General features: G+C 44.1%; 1 protein-coding gene across 1 annotated transcript in view; it reads left to right on the top strand.

The window, feature by feature from the left end:
- HMCN1 (hemicentin 1) overlaps positions 1–12,872 on the top strand; it is a 359,897-nt gene that overhangs the window by 258,092 nt on the left and 88,933 nt on the right. The window contains 9 exon segments of the mRNA XM_006023882.3: positions 2,820–2,933; positions 3,646–3,833; positions 5,889–5,985; positions 8,181–8,342; positions 9,387–9,500; positions 9,620–9,822; positions 10,052–10,133; positions 10,223–10,354; positions 11,628–11,777. Of these exon segments, the coding sequence (XP_006023944.1) occupies positions 2,820–2,933; positions 3,646–3,833; positions 5,889–5,985; positions 8,181–8,342; positions 9,387–9,500; positions 9,620–9,822; positions 10,052–10,133; positions 10,223–10,354; positions 11,628–11,777 (1,242 nt within the window).

Raw genomic sequence — 12,872 nt, 5'->3', positions numbered from 1 at the left:
AACCTCCTCTTGAAGACCCCCAGGGTAGGGGAGAGCACCACCTCCCTTGGGAGCCCGTTCCAGACCTTGGCCACTTGAACTGTGAAGAAGTTCTTTCTAATGTCCAATCTAAATCTGCTCTCTGCTAGCTTGTGGCCATTATTTCTTGTAACCCCTGGGGGTGTCTTGGTGAATAAATACTCACCAATTCCCTTCTGTGCCCCCGTGATGAACTTATAGGCAGCCACAAGGTCGCCTCTCAACCTTCTCTTGCAGAGGCTGAAAAGGTCCAGTTTCTCTAGTCTCTCCTCGTAGGGCTTGGTCTGTAGGCCCTTAACCATACGAGTGGCCCTTCTCTGGACCCTCTCCAGGTTATCCGCATCCTTCTTGAAGTGTGGCGCCCAGAATTGCACGCAGTACTCCAACTGCGGTCTGACCAGCGCCCGATAGAGGGGAAGTATCACCTCCTTGGACCTATTCGTCATGCATCTTCTGATGCACGATAAAGTGCCATTGGCTTTTTTGATGGCTTCGTCACACTGACGGATCATGTTCATCTATCCACCTTTACCTGATGGAGGAAACTCGGTGCAGGTTAAGAAGCTGCACCCCAGCCGGAAGAAGCCCTCACACTTGATCAATCCTGCATTCGAGGAATTATCTATGCAAGACTAAGAGAGAAAATCTTTACTCCTCGTTGGTCCAGTCCCAGTGCCAGGAGCAAACTCCTCTCACCAAAAAGCCCTTGGGCTTCAAGGATGTAACAACAGCCCTTTAGCCACTTCATCAGACAGCAAAACTCAAGTAGAGACAGAGGAGCTGGTGTCCTAGGACAGTTAAGGCCACCTAGTCAGCTTGGACCCCATAAAGCCAATAAAGGCAATGACATGGGCCATGTGTAATCCCTGCCAGGATGGATCTCATTCCTGGTTTATACTAGCACAACCTGGAGTTTCCCACCTTTCCTCAAATGCCACTTTTTACAAAGTCAATGGGAGCATGGCCTGAGTAACACCTGCAGGATTAGCCTTATTCATGGTGGTTACAGGCTACACCGAGAGACGGCAGCATCTCCATCCTTGCAGATTTTCAACATCAAGGACTGGGGTGATTTAGGCAGGGATGGGGTTGGACTAGATGACTTGCCAGTCTGTGTCGGTCCTTCTGGATGTCTCTATTTTCTGTGCTCTGTTACTTTGCTGAGCCGCTTTGAGGCTAGCCAACAAAACCACGGGGCGTTCACACCCGGCACAGTGCCCACTAGAAGCAGGCTCTGTGCCTGGCTCTCCACGGCCTTGCATCCAGTCTTGTCTGCACACAGTCCATCGACTGACACCGATTCATGCCCCCCAGGGCTCTACTGGTCTCTGTGAAGCGACACTAGTCTGGCGCCTTGCTGCTGCCTCTCTACAACCCCAGTGAGAGACTTGTCGTGCCCCTCGCTTAGGAACACTGAGGCAAAGAACTCGTTGAGGAGTTCAGCCTTGTCCCCTCTGTCCGTCACCATTTGTTTCTGCCCATTTAGCAGGGGTCCTATTCCTCCCTGGGCCTTCCTTTTACTCCCTATATATCTAAAAAACAATTTCTTGTTGTCCTTTACTTGGGACACCATCCTCAGCTCCATGGTAGCTTTGGCCCGTCTAACTGCCTCCCTACAAGCACGAGCAGAGGAGGTATATTCGTCTTTGGTGATCTCTCCCTGTTTCCACTTTTTATGTGCTCCCCTTTTGGCCCTTAGGTTGCCCTGGATTTCTCTGGTCAGCCAGGGAATTTCTCTGGTCAGCCTAGCCACTGGCAGACCCTGGCTGTGGTCCCCCAGTGGGAGAGAGGAAGGAGGGGGGGAATAAACCCCTTCCCTGCCCCCTTTGCCTCAGGGGGCCATTCCAGGCTGGCATCTAGCCATGCCTCCACCCTTGCTCTGGCTAGAGAGCAGAGGGGCAGGGACAGACCTGTTCTTTGGAGCAGGCATCACAGCTCAGCCCAGGGCTCAATCAGTTAACTCTGATACTACATTCAACCAGGTTTATCTTAAACCAATTTCAGCCATTTTGAAATTGGTTTATGTGCTCTGAACTTATGTTCTGTTACAGGTTTAAATGAATTTCAGATTACTTAAACCGTTTTATGTGAAACGTCTGTCCCTAGCCTAATTGACTGTAGTATGCCTTGTAGACTAATTGAACGAGAGTTGCATGAACTTTCTGCATGACTTCAGATTGATTCAGACAGGTGTGGGTAAGGTAGGTGGATGGGAATGCCCTTCGTGCTCTTGTCATCTATTTGGAAGTCAGCCACATTCTGTCCCTAACATTTAGCCTCAAGCCTGAGCAACGAGGAAACCTTTCTAAACAAGTTAATGAAGTTATAGTTTAAATGAAGTAGCAGGTAAATAAGCAAAAGAGTATGCAACTCTGAACACTGGAAATGAAAGTTTCCAGTACAGTCGAGCTCAACAGAAGGCAAGAATTCTATATTTCTATTTACTTTCCTCAGTGGAGTGAATTTTATAGCTTTCCCTTAGCTCACTGAGAAAAGTTTCATTTCTTATGTTTGTGGCTGACACATGACTGAAGAATACATATTTCTTTCCACTGAATTAGCCTTCCCTAACATTTTAATGAACATGCTAAACTCCATGTAGAACCAACATGAGTCTAGATAAAGTAGCTAAGAAACAATTGCTAGTTTCTCCAGAACAGAAAAAAAAGACAAACCAGCATGCACATGCACACAGCTGTCATTAATAATTTTACTTCCACACATCTCCAGAGAAATGTGGTGTGTAAATGACCCAGACCTCTTGATTTTTTATTTAAATTTTGAATTCCTTTTCCCTTTAGGAGGCCGAGTGTTACAGATTTCGCGGGCTCAGGTGGAAGATGCTGGGAGATACACATGCGTGGCTGTAAACGAAGCTGGAGAAGATTCCATTCAATACGATGTCCGCGTGCTGTGTGAGCTATATCACTCTTACTGAGATCTATAGGAATTTTTTATTAGGGAAGAGTTGTGTACAGAGTGCTGCTAACTGTCCCCCTGATTCAGTTACAATTCCCAACCTGTCAGTCTGTTTGGTGCATGAGACTTCCCCTCTGTCGTCCTGGCAATAGTTCTCAGATACATCTCTGCTGCCCACTTCCTATTCATCTGTCCTCAAGCTAATATCCCAATACTCTTTTGAGTATTCCAAAGTCCAAGTTTGTGTGATTCATTCATATATAAGCTAGAAAATCTTTATGTACTGCTTTCTTTTCCTGTAAATCTACTGCGTGCTTTTATTCATAGGAACTTTCTTTATATACATACTGCCGCTGTATAAACACCCATTAGTTAGTAAGATGAAGGGAATGTCTTAAAAAATAATTTTTTTGTGATAGCTCTAAAATCTCCACTTCTCAGCAGTAAAATGAATTGTCCTCTCTCCTTTCCTCCATTATTGTATTAGTAGGTGCATTCCAACTTCAGTCCCTGGAGCTCTGTTGATTTATGTGAGCTGTCTTTTTCCTTGCATTTTCATCATCATTCACTAAACTTACTGTGAAGCTTTCTTTACCTTGGTCTGCAAATTCAGTATTTATTTGCAGCTCTGTCCCTCTGGGAATTTTGCAAATAAATCATGGTTTAGAAGGTGGTTAATAACAATATCCTTCTTTATATGCTGTATAGTGCCACCATCCATCAATGGAATGGATGGAGATCTTCCTGAAGAGGTCACTGTACTTGTGAGCAACACCATCGTATTGGAGTGTGTAGCAAATGGCAACCCTGCTCCAACCATAACCTGGCAAAAGGATGGCCAGCTCCTAGAAGAAGATGACCATCACATATTTTTATCCAGTGGAAGGATGTTACAGGTAGGGATTGAGTTTATTTTTTTTTCTTTTTTTGGTATAGTGTCTAAAAATAATAGAAAATCAATTCAGATAGATGAATCATTTCATGTAGTTCTTTGGTGCTTCTAAGTGAAAGGGTTTGATCTGGTTGATGATGGTTATCCTTTTTTACCCATAAACACAGTGATTAGGGCACCTGCCCAGCATATGATAGATGTAGGTTCAAATCCCTCTTCTGACTTGGGGAATTCAAACCGATATGATTCCATGCCAGGACACAGATCATACAGTATTCTCGGGTGAATCACCAAATCTTCCTGTTGAAAGCATTCCATTTTGTATACAATATTTAAATCTTCAGACTGAAAATGCAATGACTGGAATGCAAACATTCTCCCTCCTAGATGAGCGTCCTAACTTCTAGGCTGAAGTGTCATGCAGTCTCTCTGGCTCAGCAAACATTTATTCCATTATAAGAGAACTACCTTCATGAGGAGAGACTGAAGAGCAAGTAAGTTGCTCTAGGCCAGGGGTGGGCAATTATTTCAGGCAGAGGGCCACTTACCCAGTTTTAGCAAGCTGTCAAGAGCCACATGGGTAGTCTCACCCCTTGACAGGTGCCGTGCCCCCTGGTCATCATCTTGGAACTAATGTCCCAATGTCTTGGGACCAATGTCTCAGGGCCATCACTGGTGGGGCCCAGAGTGGGGCACAGACTGGCAGTGCTCTGTGCAGCCGAGCTGGGCTGCACCAGCAGGGAGAGCAGGGAGCTGGCCCAACTCCATAGAGCCCCACCAACTGGTATCCTGTACTCCTGCTGCCCTGCTCTGGGCCCTGCCAGCGCTAGCCCCGGATACTGGTGTGGGCCCCATGCACCTGCTCACTTCCAGTGCCCCCCACCCCTGCAGTACAGGCAGGGGGCAGTGTGCAGCCCTGACCCCCTGCTCCCTGGCAGGGAATGAGCTGGTGCTGAGTGCAGGGAAAAGCAGCCCCTCCCTTGCCCCGTGGTCGGCGCTCCCTGCTGCACCTGTGTGGGGCTGTCCTGAGCAGGCACAGGCAGCCCCACGTGGGCTGTGAGTGGCTGCAATGCGGGGCACCAGCCACAGGGCAGGCGAGGGCCCGCTTTTCCACCCCACTCAGCACCAGCTTGTAACCTGCCCCTGCCACCAGCCTGGGCCCTGTGCCTGCTCTGGGCTTGCTGGTTGGGGCTGCACATGGTGGCAGCAGCTGTGGCCCCCCAGCTTGCCGCACCGGGCACTGTTTGCCACAGCTGCCTCTGCATTGCCCAGTGCGTGAGCTCCAGGTGGGCAGCAGCAGCAAACACTGCCTGGCACAGCAAATGGGGGGGCTGCAGCTGCTGCTGCCGTGTGCAACCCTGACGGGCGAGTCCAGAGCTGGCATAGGGCCAAGGCTGGTAGTGGGGGTGGGTTACAAGCTGGTGCTGAGTGCAGGGGGGGAAAATCGGCCCCTTGCCCACCTGTGGCCAGTGCCTCGCATTGCAGTCTCTTACAGCCCACGTGGGGCTGCTTGTGCCTGCTCAGGGCAGCTCTGTGTGGGCTGCGAGTGGCTCCAGCAGGGAGCACCAACCATGGGGCAGGGGAGGGGCCACTTTTCCCTGGGCTCAGCTTTTCCCCGGGCTCCTTCCCTGTCTGTGGTCCTCCCCCCATCTCCCTTACCTGAGGTTCCAGTGCCAGTGCAGCCACATGGTCCCAGACCAGAAGCCCCTGCTGGGATTTCCGGCTGGGCAGGATGGGGCCAGGCAGCCCCTGCTGTTGCGGGAGCCCACTGGGCTTCCCCTGGGTCCTACTGTCCATGGTTCCTGTCATTTTTGACAGGAACCAAACACAGATAAATATTAATTTTCTAAATTTTTTAGGGGCCCTGCAGGATGGATAGAATGGCCTTGTGGGTCGGATGAGGCCCGTGGGCCATATTTTGCCTACCTCTGCTCTAGGCTGACCAGTTCATAACACTGTTACCATAGTTAAACCTGTAGTAATAAATCAATAAGTTGTCATTTTAATTGTTAATGAATCCATGTAATTGTTCTACTAAAGCTTCTTTTTTCCTCTTTAGATCTTAAATTCCCAAATAACAGATACAGGCAGGTATGTCTGTGTTGTGGAGAACATAGCAGGAAGTGCCAAAAAATATTTTAACCTTAATGTTCACGGTAAGATTACTAATTGCTAAATTGCTGGTTGTTCACATTTAAAATGAAGTCAATTAAAGCAGCATTATCACTCTTTTCTTCGGCAGTTGAAAGTAAACAATCTGTTGAGTCTGTATTAGTTGAGTCAATTGTCTGAAGATCAGGAAAGCAGAACCTAAACCTTGCTGATGGTTATCCTCAAGGATAATTAGAATATTATGAAGGTGATTATATATATATTATAGATATTATTACATTGTTATATTATTATATATATTAATAATATAATAATATATTATAATATAAGGATGATAGTTATTCTCAATGATTTCAGCAACATATCTCAGTATGTACTTGATTTTCTGCATGTTGGTTGTCCTTTTAAAATCAATGGGATTACACTGGTGCATAATGCTAGATGTATGCCACATACCTGGCTTAATAGAGGCATTGTGTGTCCTGGTATTTCCTGACTGCATGTCACTGCTCATGGGGGCACACTGCTGTGTTGTGCAGAGGCCCCAGTGCCAGGAAGGGTGCACCTGAACACGCACAAAGTCCCACAAGTACCCATGTCACAAGTTTTGCCTGCCTGTGGCCAGAGGTCTAGGGCCCCAGAGGCCAGATTCCTCCTGCACCTATCTCCTTGACAGCTGGCAGGCTTTGTGGCCACAGCAGGCCCTAGCAGGCTTGCAGTTTTCACCCCTCTGTGCCTTAACACACACACAGTATCATCTGTCATGAGTTTTGCTTGTCAGCAGTTTGAGGTGCAGTTTCCCAGAAATCCCTCCACCTATCAACTTGAAACTTGGTAGACTTCATGCCCTCAGAAGAGGCTATCATTCTGGCAAGTTTAATCTGAATCAGCCAAAAAGAACCAAGTTATAGATATTTCATTGATTCCCCATTATACCCTATGGCCGAATCTCTGAATCTCTCTGAATCAGCTCCAAATCTTTTCCAAATTGATTAGGCCAGATTGAATCAGAAAAGCAATTTGAATCTCTGAATTGGATCGGCTGAATCCAAATCGGCCGAATCTGAATTGAATAGTTGCCTATTCGCACGGGCCTACTTTCAGACTGTGGTGGTCCAAACTGAACCCATTAGGCCCAGCAGATTCTTCACTATCTTGCACCCCCTTTAGTCATTTCCATCTTTGCAAAGTAAATTTAACTGCCAACAGATCAGAATTTTCCATTTCTACTTGCGTTGGTTTTTTATGCTCATTTGTGTAGGAAAATGATTGCATCTTGTGCAAGGCCTCATGTATTAAAATGTCAAAACCATGAGCCAGATTCAGCAGTATGGCTTCTATTTACTGCTTCATGGCTACAAGGCATTTATAAGCCAGATTTTCTGACTATGACAGGTCAGCGGGAACATTACCAGTATGTGAAACCCGAAAATAGTTTAACATCAGAGTCTATTGTCATTGTTCAAAAATTCAGGATGCTGTGTGCACTCATGGCTGAGCCACTGAGGAGGCAGCCAAGAACAATCCTTTGCATTCTTTTCAGAGTTTCAGACACTAGATCTACAGAAGAAATATGGAATCCTGGACTTGGGCCTTAATGATTTAATTTTTTAAACTGCAAGCACAGAATGGACCAAATCTGAACAGTTTTGTCTTTGAACTTGTGATTTTTAGTCATACAAACACACCAGCTTCAGTTTTAAATGCAAAGGCCAAACTGTGGCCTATTTACATCTGAAAGAAGGAAACTTTGAGGGGTTCCTCAGTAATGAGAGAGAAAATGTTGAAGTAAGAACAGGAATAAAATAGAAAATGAGCAAAAAAATAGAAAATGAGTAGAGCTGTGCATTACAAAACTACACTCAAACTCAGCCTGCAATTGCCCTACGGAAGAAACGTCCTGAAAAATAGCTAACTTCCAAATTCCTGACATGTGAATCTGGAATTATATGCTTCCCCTTTCAGCCTCAGCTAGTTATCTTTGCCAGGCCCCCATGCAGGAATGAAAATGATGATTAAATTGGAATTGTAGAAAAAGGGGTGACAGCTGCATTGTCTTTAATAGCACTTGTTTTCAGGTGCTTGAGGAAAGCAAAGGATCAGTTCATGGATGTGAAAGATGTTTGTACTCAGTTCTTTGGCAGCACTCAGCTCAGCTTTGTTTTAAGTAAATCAAGGTCTTGGAGAGTTTTGGTTGCTGACACTGTGGTATGAACCATTAATGTATTTCTTGTTGCAGTTCCTCCAAGTGTAGTTGGTACTAATCCTGAGAATTTGACTGTGGTGGTGAATAATTTCATCTCTCTGACCTGTGAAGTCAATGGCTTTCCACCCCCTGATCTCAGCTGGCTCAAGAATGGAAAACCCATCAGTTTGAACAGTAATGCTCTCATTGTGCCTGGTGAGGAATCTCTGCTGTTTCTGTAACCTCTGGAGACTCTTCCTGCCCCTTTCTCTGGATATGTGAAACAACAAAATATGTGGCCAAATTTACCATGTGGTATAGTTTCATGCAGTGGAACTATACCAGTTATATGCTTGGTATAACAGGTTATTGTGTTTTAAAATATTTCATCATCGTGCATACTTTCCAGTAAAATCACTTAAAAAAAACAGAATCAAGCTGGAAGGTATTGAACAAAGTTTGTGTGGGGCAGACTGTTGAACAACTCATAGCATGGCCTCTATGATGTCACTGCAAGTGTTTATCAGTTAAAACCCTAGTCACTTTGATTTACCTTTCAAAGAAATCATGGGAGATTAAGACAGTCACTTAGTCAAGGGCCCAATCCAAATCCCATTTTTTTCTAGATGCAAAAAATTAACAAACTTGCCATTGACTTCTCTGAGAATTGGCATGGCCCATAAAAAATCTTTATTCCTGTGGAGGCCAGCTGATTCTCAGAGGCAAATCCAAGGGTTTGCTATGGGTACCTCTTTTTACATGCTGGAGAGAGATTGGCTGAGTATGCATTTTGATGGAGATGGGAAAGAATTGACTTGGCACTCGCTATATAACAGCAAAGATCCAAGCCTGTGGTTTATGTAAGGCAGGCAGATAGATGGCAAGAAGGACAGTTCGGAGAAAATTCTGGCTAGCTCTAGACAGCTAAGTAGCAAGGCCAAGACTGAGTTAGGAGGGAGGAAGCAGCAGTAGCTAGAAAGGAAGAGAGGGAAGAGAGACAGAAAAGTAGTATTCATGGACTAAGTTCCAGACTGAACACTCCTCTGAATACAGTGGAGTTTCACTCACGCAAAGCAGTAAGAGTTTGATAGCAAGTAGTAAGCAAGGATAGTGCACTGTTCTTTGGAATTTTATGCTAATCTAGCCTTAACCTGTAGTCTGTAGGAAATGTAGCTTTTAAAATATCATTTGACATTAATACAGTAGCCACAGTATAAATATAGAAGCTATTTTAGTCTCTCTCTGTTTGGTTCATTGTAGGTGGTCGGACTCTGCAGATTCCCCGGGCCAAACTATCAGATGGTGGTGAATACACTTGTATTGCCAGAAACCAAGCTGGGGAAAGCAAGAAGAGGAGTTTCCTTACTGTTTATGGTTTGTCTTCACCATTATTTTAAATAGTGCCTGTGGCTATAAAAATGGGAATGTTTGCTTAGTTTCTTATCATCATACCCTAAAACAAAGATGAAATAACTCTCTCCAATTTTCTCCAGTCCCACCAAGTATTAAAGACCACACCGGGGCATCCTTTGCAGTGGTGAATGTGAGAGTAGGAGCCCTAGTGGCACTGGAGTGCGAGTCCAATGCTGTCCCACCACCGATCATCACTTGGTACAAGAATGGACGCATGATCACAGAGTCAGAAAATATGGAGATCTTAGGAGATGGACAAATGCTACAGATCAAGAGTGCTGAGGTATACCAGAGTGGTGACAACGTATCATTATTGTTGAACAATGAGCACTGAATCAACAGAAATCTTTCCATTTAGGAAAAGTGGGCTTTGAATCAAGTTCTACTTACAGAGCCTTTTAAAGTCTAAATATAGCATAACCTTTACTACCACTATTTTGTAATGTTAAAAAGATCTGCCATTAACATCAGAAAAGAGACTCAATAAATGAACCCTTTTTTTTCCATTTTAGGTATCTGACACTGGCCAGTATGTGTGTAAAGCCATAAATATTGCAGGGCGGGATGATAAAAATTTTCATCTTAATGTTTATGGTGAGCATATACTGCATTATATATAGTAGAATTGAGTAAAAAGGTCATTTAAAAGAGTTTAGTAATTTAAAATGTTACTGTATTCACAGTGCCACCAAGTATACAAGGTCCTGAACAAGAGTGGATCAATGAAACTATCAGTAACCCTGTCACCTTTGCATGTGATGCTACTGGGATTCCCCCACCAACATTAATATGGCTAAAGAATGGCAAGTCAATAGGTAACCTTTTCCCTTCCTGGTCTTTCTCTGTTTTTCCCTGTCAGGATATGGAGGTATATACACTTGGAACCGTTTCAAAAGGGGCCCATTTCAAAAAAGCACAGCTGTTATATTCTAAGTATTATTTGTAGAACAGCCAGGAACCAATAAAAATGTAGCAAAACCAATCCAACTTTAATCCTGAATGAAGCATTGTTGAAGTTGAAATGGTTTTGCTACATTTGTATCATTCCTATTTTATCTACAATTAACAGTTGTAATTTAATTGCTGCTGCCCTTTTGAAATGACTCCAAACACGTGTGTGTCCATACCCAGAGTGTATCATTTTGGCTAATTACAGATAATCAAAAAGCCCGAGGCTGAATTGATTCAGTCTTTGTAGGTTAGTCTAAACTGCAGAGATTAAACTGAGAAACAACTGGACACACATTTACTTTTTGATTCAGGAAATGCAGCCACATGCCTATTGTGGCTCAGGACAGAAGCCATGGAGTGCACAGCTCTCTGGCACATACCCAGCATGGACTGTGTGTTTGCTTCCTCTTCCTGCTGCCCCCGAGGTCTCTGGGATTTGTAGTCCAGACTTACAACAGTGGGATTCTTCAGGGTTGCTCATCACATCCTTTTCCTGCTTCAAGGCACAGGCATGGGCTTCTTCCAGGTGCCTCTAGGATTTGTAGTCTAAGGTTGTAGCCAGCAGTAATTTTGAGTGTGTGGGGGTGTGTATCCCCTCCCTGGCCCCAGATCCCAGCTGGTGTGTGCCTGGAGGGGCGGGGGGGGGGTAGTCCCTACCCCCCACCCTTCTCTGCTGGAGCAGAAAGCCCAGCCTAGCCCAGGGCTGGAAAGCATGCTGGGATGCTGGGGGGCTGTGATTTAACTTGAACCAGGAAGGGGTCTGGGACAGAGTTTCATAAACTGGTTTGACCCAAGTCAGTTAAGTCTGATACTACATTTAACCAGGTTTATCTTAAACCAGTTTCATTTTGAAACTGGTTTATGTTCACTGAACTTGTGTTCTGTTACAGGTTTAAACCAGTTTCTGATTACTTAAACCTGTTTATATGTCACTTCTGTCCCTAGCCTTCAGGGCCCTGGGTAGTTTTGGGGTTTAATGTTTCAAGATCTTTCCTTATTCTCCACTTTCCCCAATTCTCAGTTTAATTAACTCAACTAAAGTGGACTGACATCTTTTCTAATTTTGTAAATTTTGATTAAACTATTTTTACAAAATGAATTGGTGGTTGGATCATTCTTTCTTACTCTTGTTTTCAGAAAATTCTGACTCCCTTGAAGTCCATATTTTGTCTGGAGGAAGCAAGCTACAGATTGCCCGCTCTCAACAGTTGGATAGTGGAACCTACACTTGTGTTGCTTCAAATGTAGAAGGAAAAGCTCAGAAAAGTTACATCCTTTCTGTACAAGGTATCTTGTCTGTGTGTATAGAGCTGAATCAGTTACTGATCACTTAACATGAGTTAGGTTTATGGCAGTGTATATGATTGAAGGCAATGAAGACCATATGCGGGATAATTAGGACCATGATGTCTAGAAAAACATAAGTTTAGCCAAATACATTACTATAGTAGTATTCAGAAATTTGTATGAAAAATGTATATTCTCATTGTACCATGTTTTGAAAACAATAAGGAAATAGGTTTACTTGCTGTAATGCCCAGTGTTTCCATATGGTGGCTGCTGGTCACATCCTCCCATTACCTCTCTCTTGTAAAACACTGTTTCCACCTGAAGTTCATTTTGAATAGAATTTCATGAAGCCTGAAATAATTTCAGAAGGAATAGTATATCATGGCTCTTTTGCTACAATATGTGATGTCTATCAACAGGAACTTGCAAAAGGAACCTGACACATTATTCATATGGAATTGATGGAATAATGATTGGGTATGAGTAATGTGTGTCACCATGATGCCAGGGCATTACAGCACTGATGAAAAAAAGCTATTGAGCATGTATTTACCTTTTACTGTGTGAACAGCCTTTTGCATTCCAATAGGAGAACACCCATGCTGTGTTTGCCTTTGTTCAAGTGCTTTGTTGTACTAGGGTAAATATTGAATCTTGTTTCATTTATAGAATCATAGAAAATTAGGTTTGGAAAGGACCTCAGGAGGTCATCTAATTCAACTCTCTGCTCAAAGCAGGACTATCCCCAGCTATATAATTCCAGCCAAGACTTTGTCTAGCCAGGTATTAAAAACCTCCAGGGATGAATATTCCACCACCTCTCTGCATAGCCTGTTCCAGTGCTTTACTACTCTCCTTGTGAGAAAGATCTTCCTAATATCTAACCTAAACTTCCTTTGGTACAACTTGAGACTATGGCTCCTTGTTCTGTCATCTGACAACACTGAGAACAGGCTAGCTCCATTCTCTTTGGAACCACTCTTCAGGTTAAATTCCCCCTCAGTCTTCTCTTCTCCAGACTAAATATGCTCAGTTCCTTCAGCCTGTCCTCGTAAGTCATATGTCTCAGCATCCCAACTATATTCATTGCCT

This window comes from Alligator sinensis, unplaced genomic scaffold, assembly GCF_000455745.1.
Source record: "Alligator sinensis unplaced genomic scaffold, ASM45574v1 scaffold468_1, whole genome shotgun sequence".
NCBI classification, from domain to species: domain Eukaryota; kingdom Metazoa; phylum Chordata; order Crocodylia; family Alligatoridae; genus Alligator; species Alligator sinensis.
The sequence above is the reverse complement of the archived record's forward strand: the minus strand, read 5'-3'. Positions and strand labels throughout refer to the sequence as shown.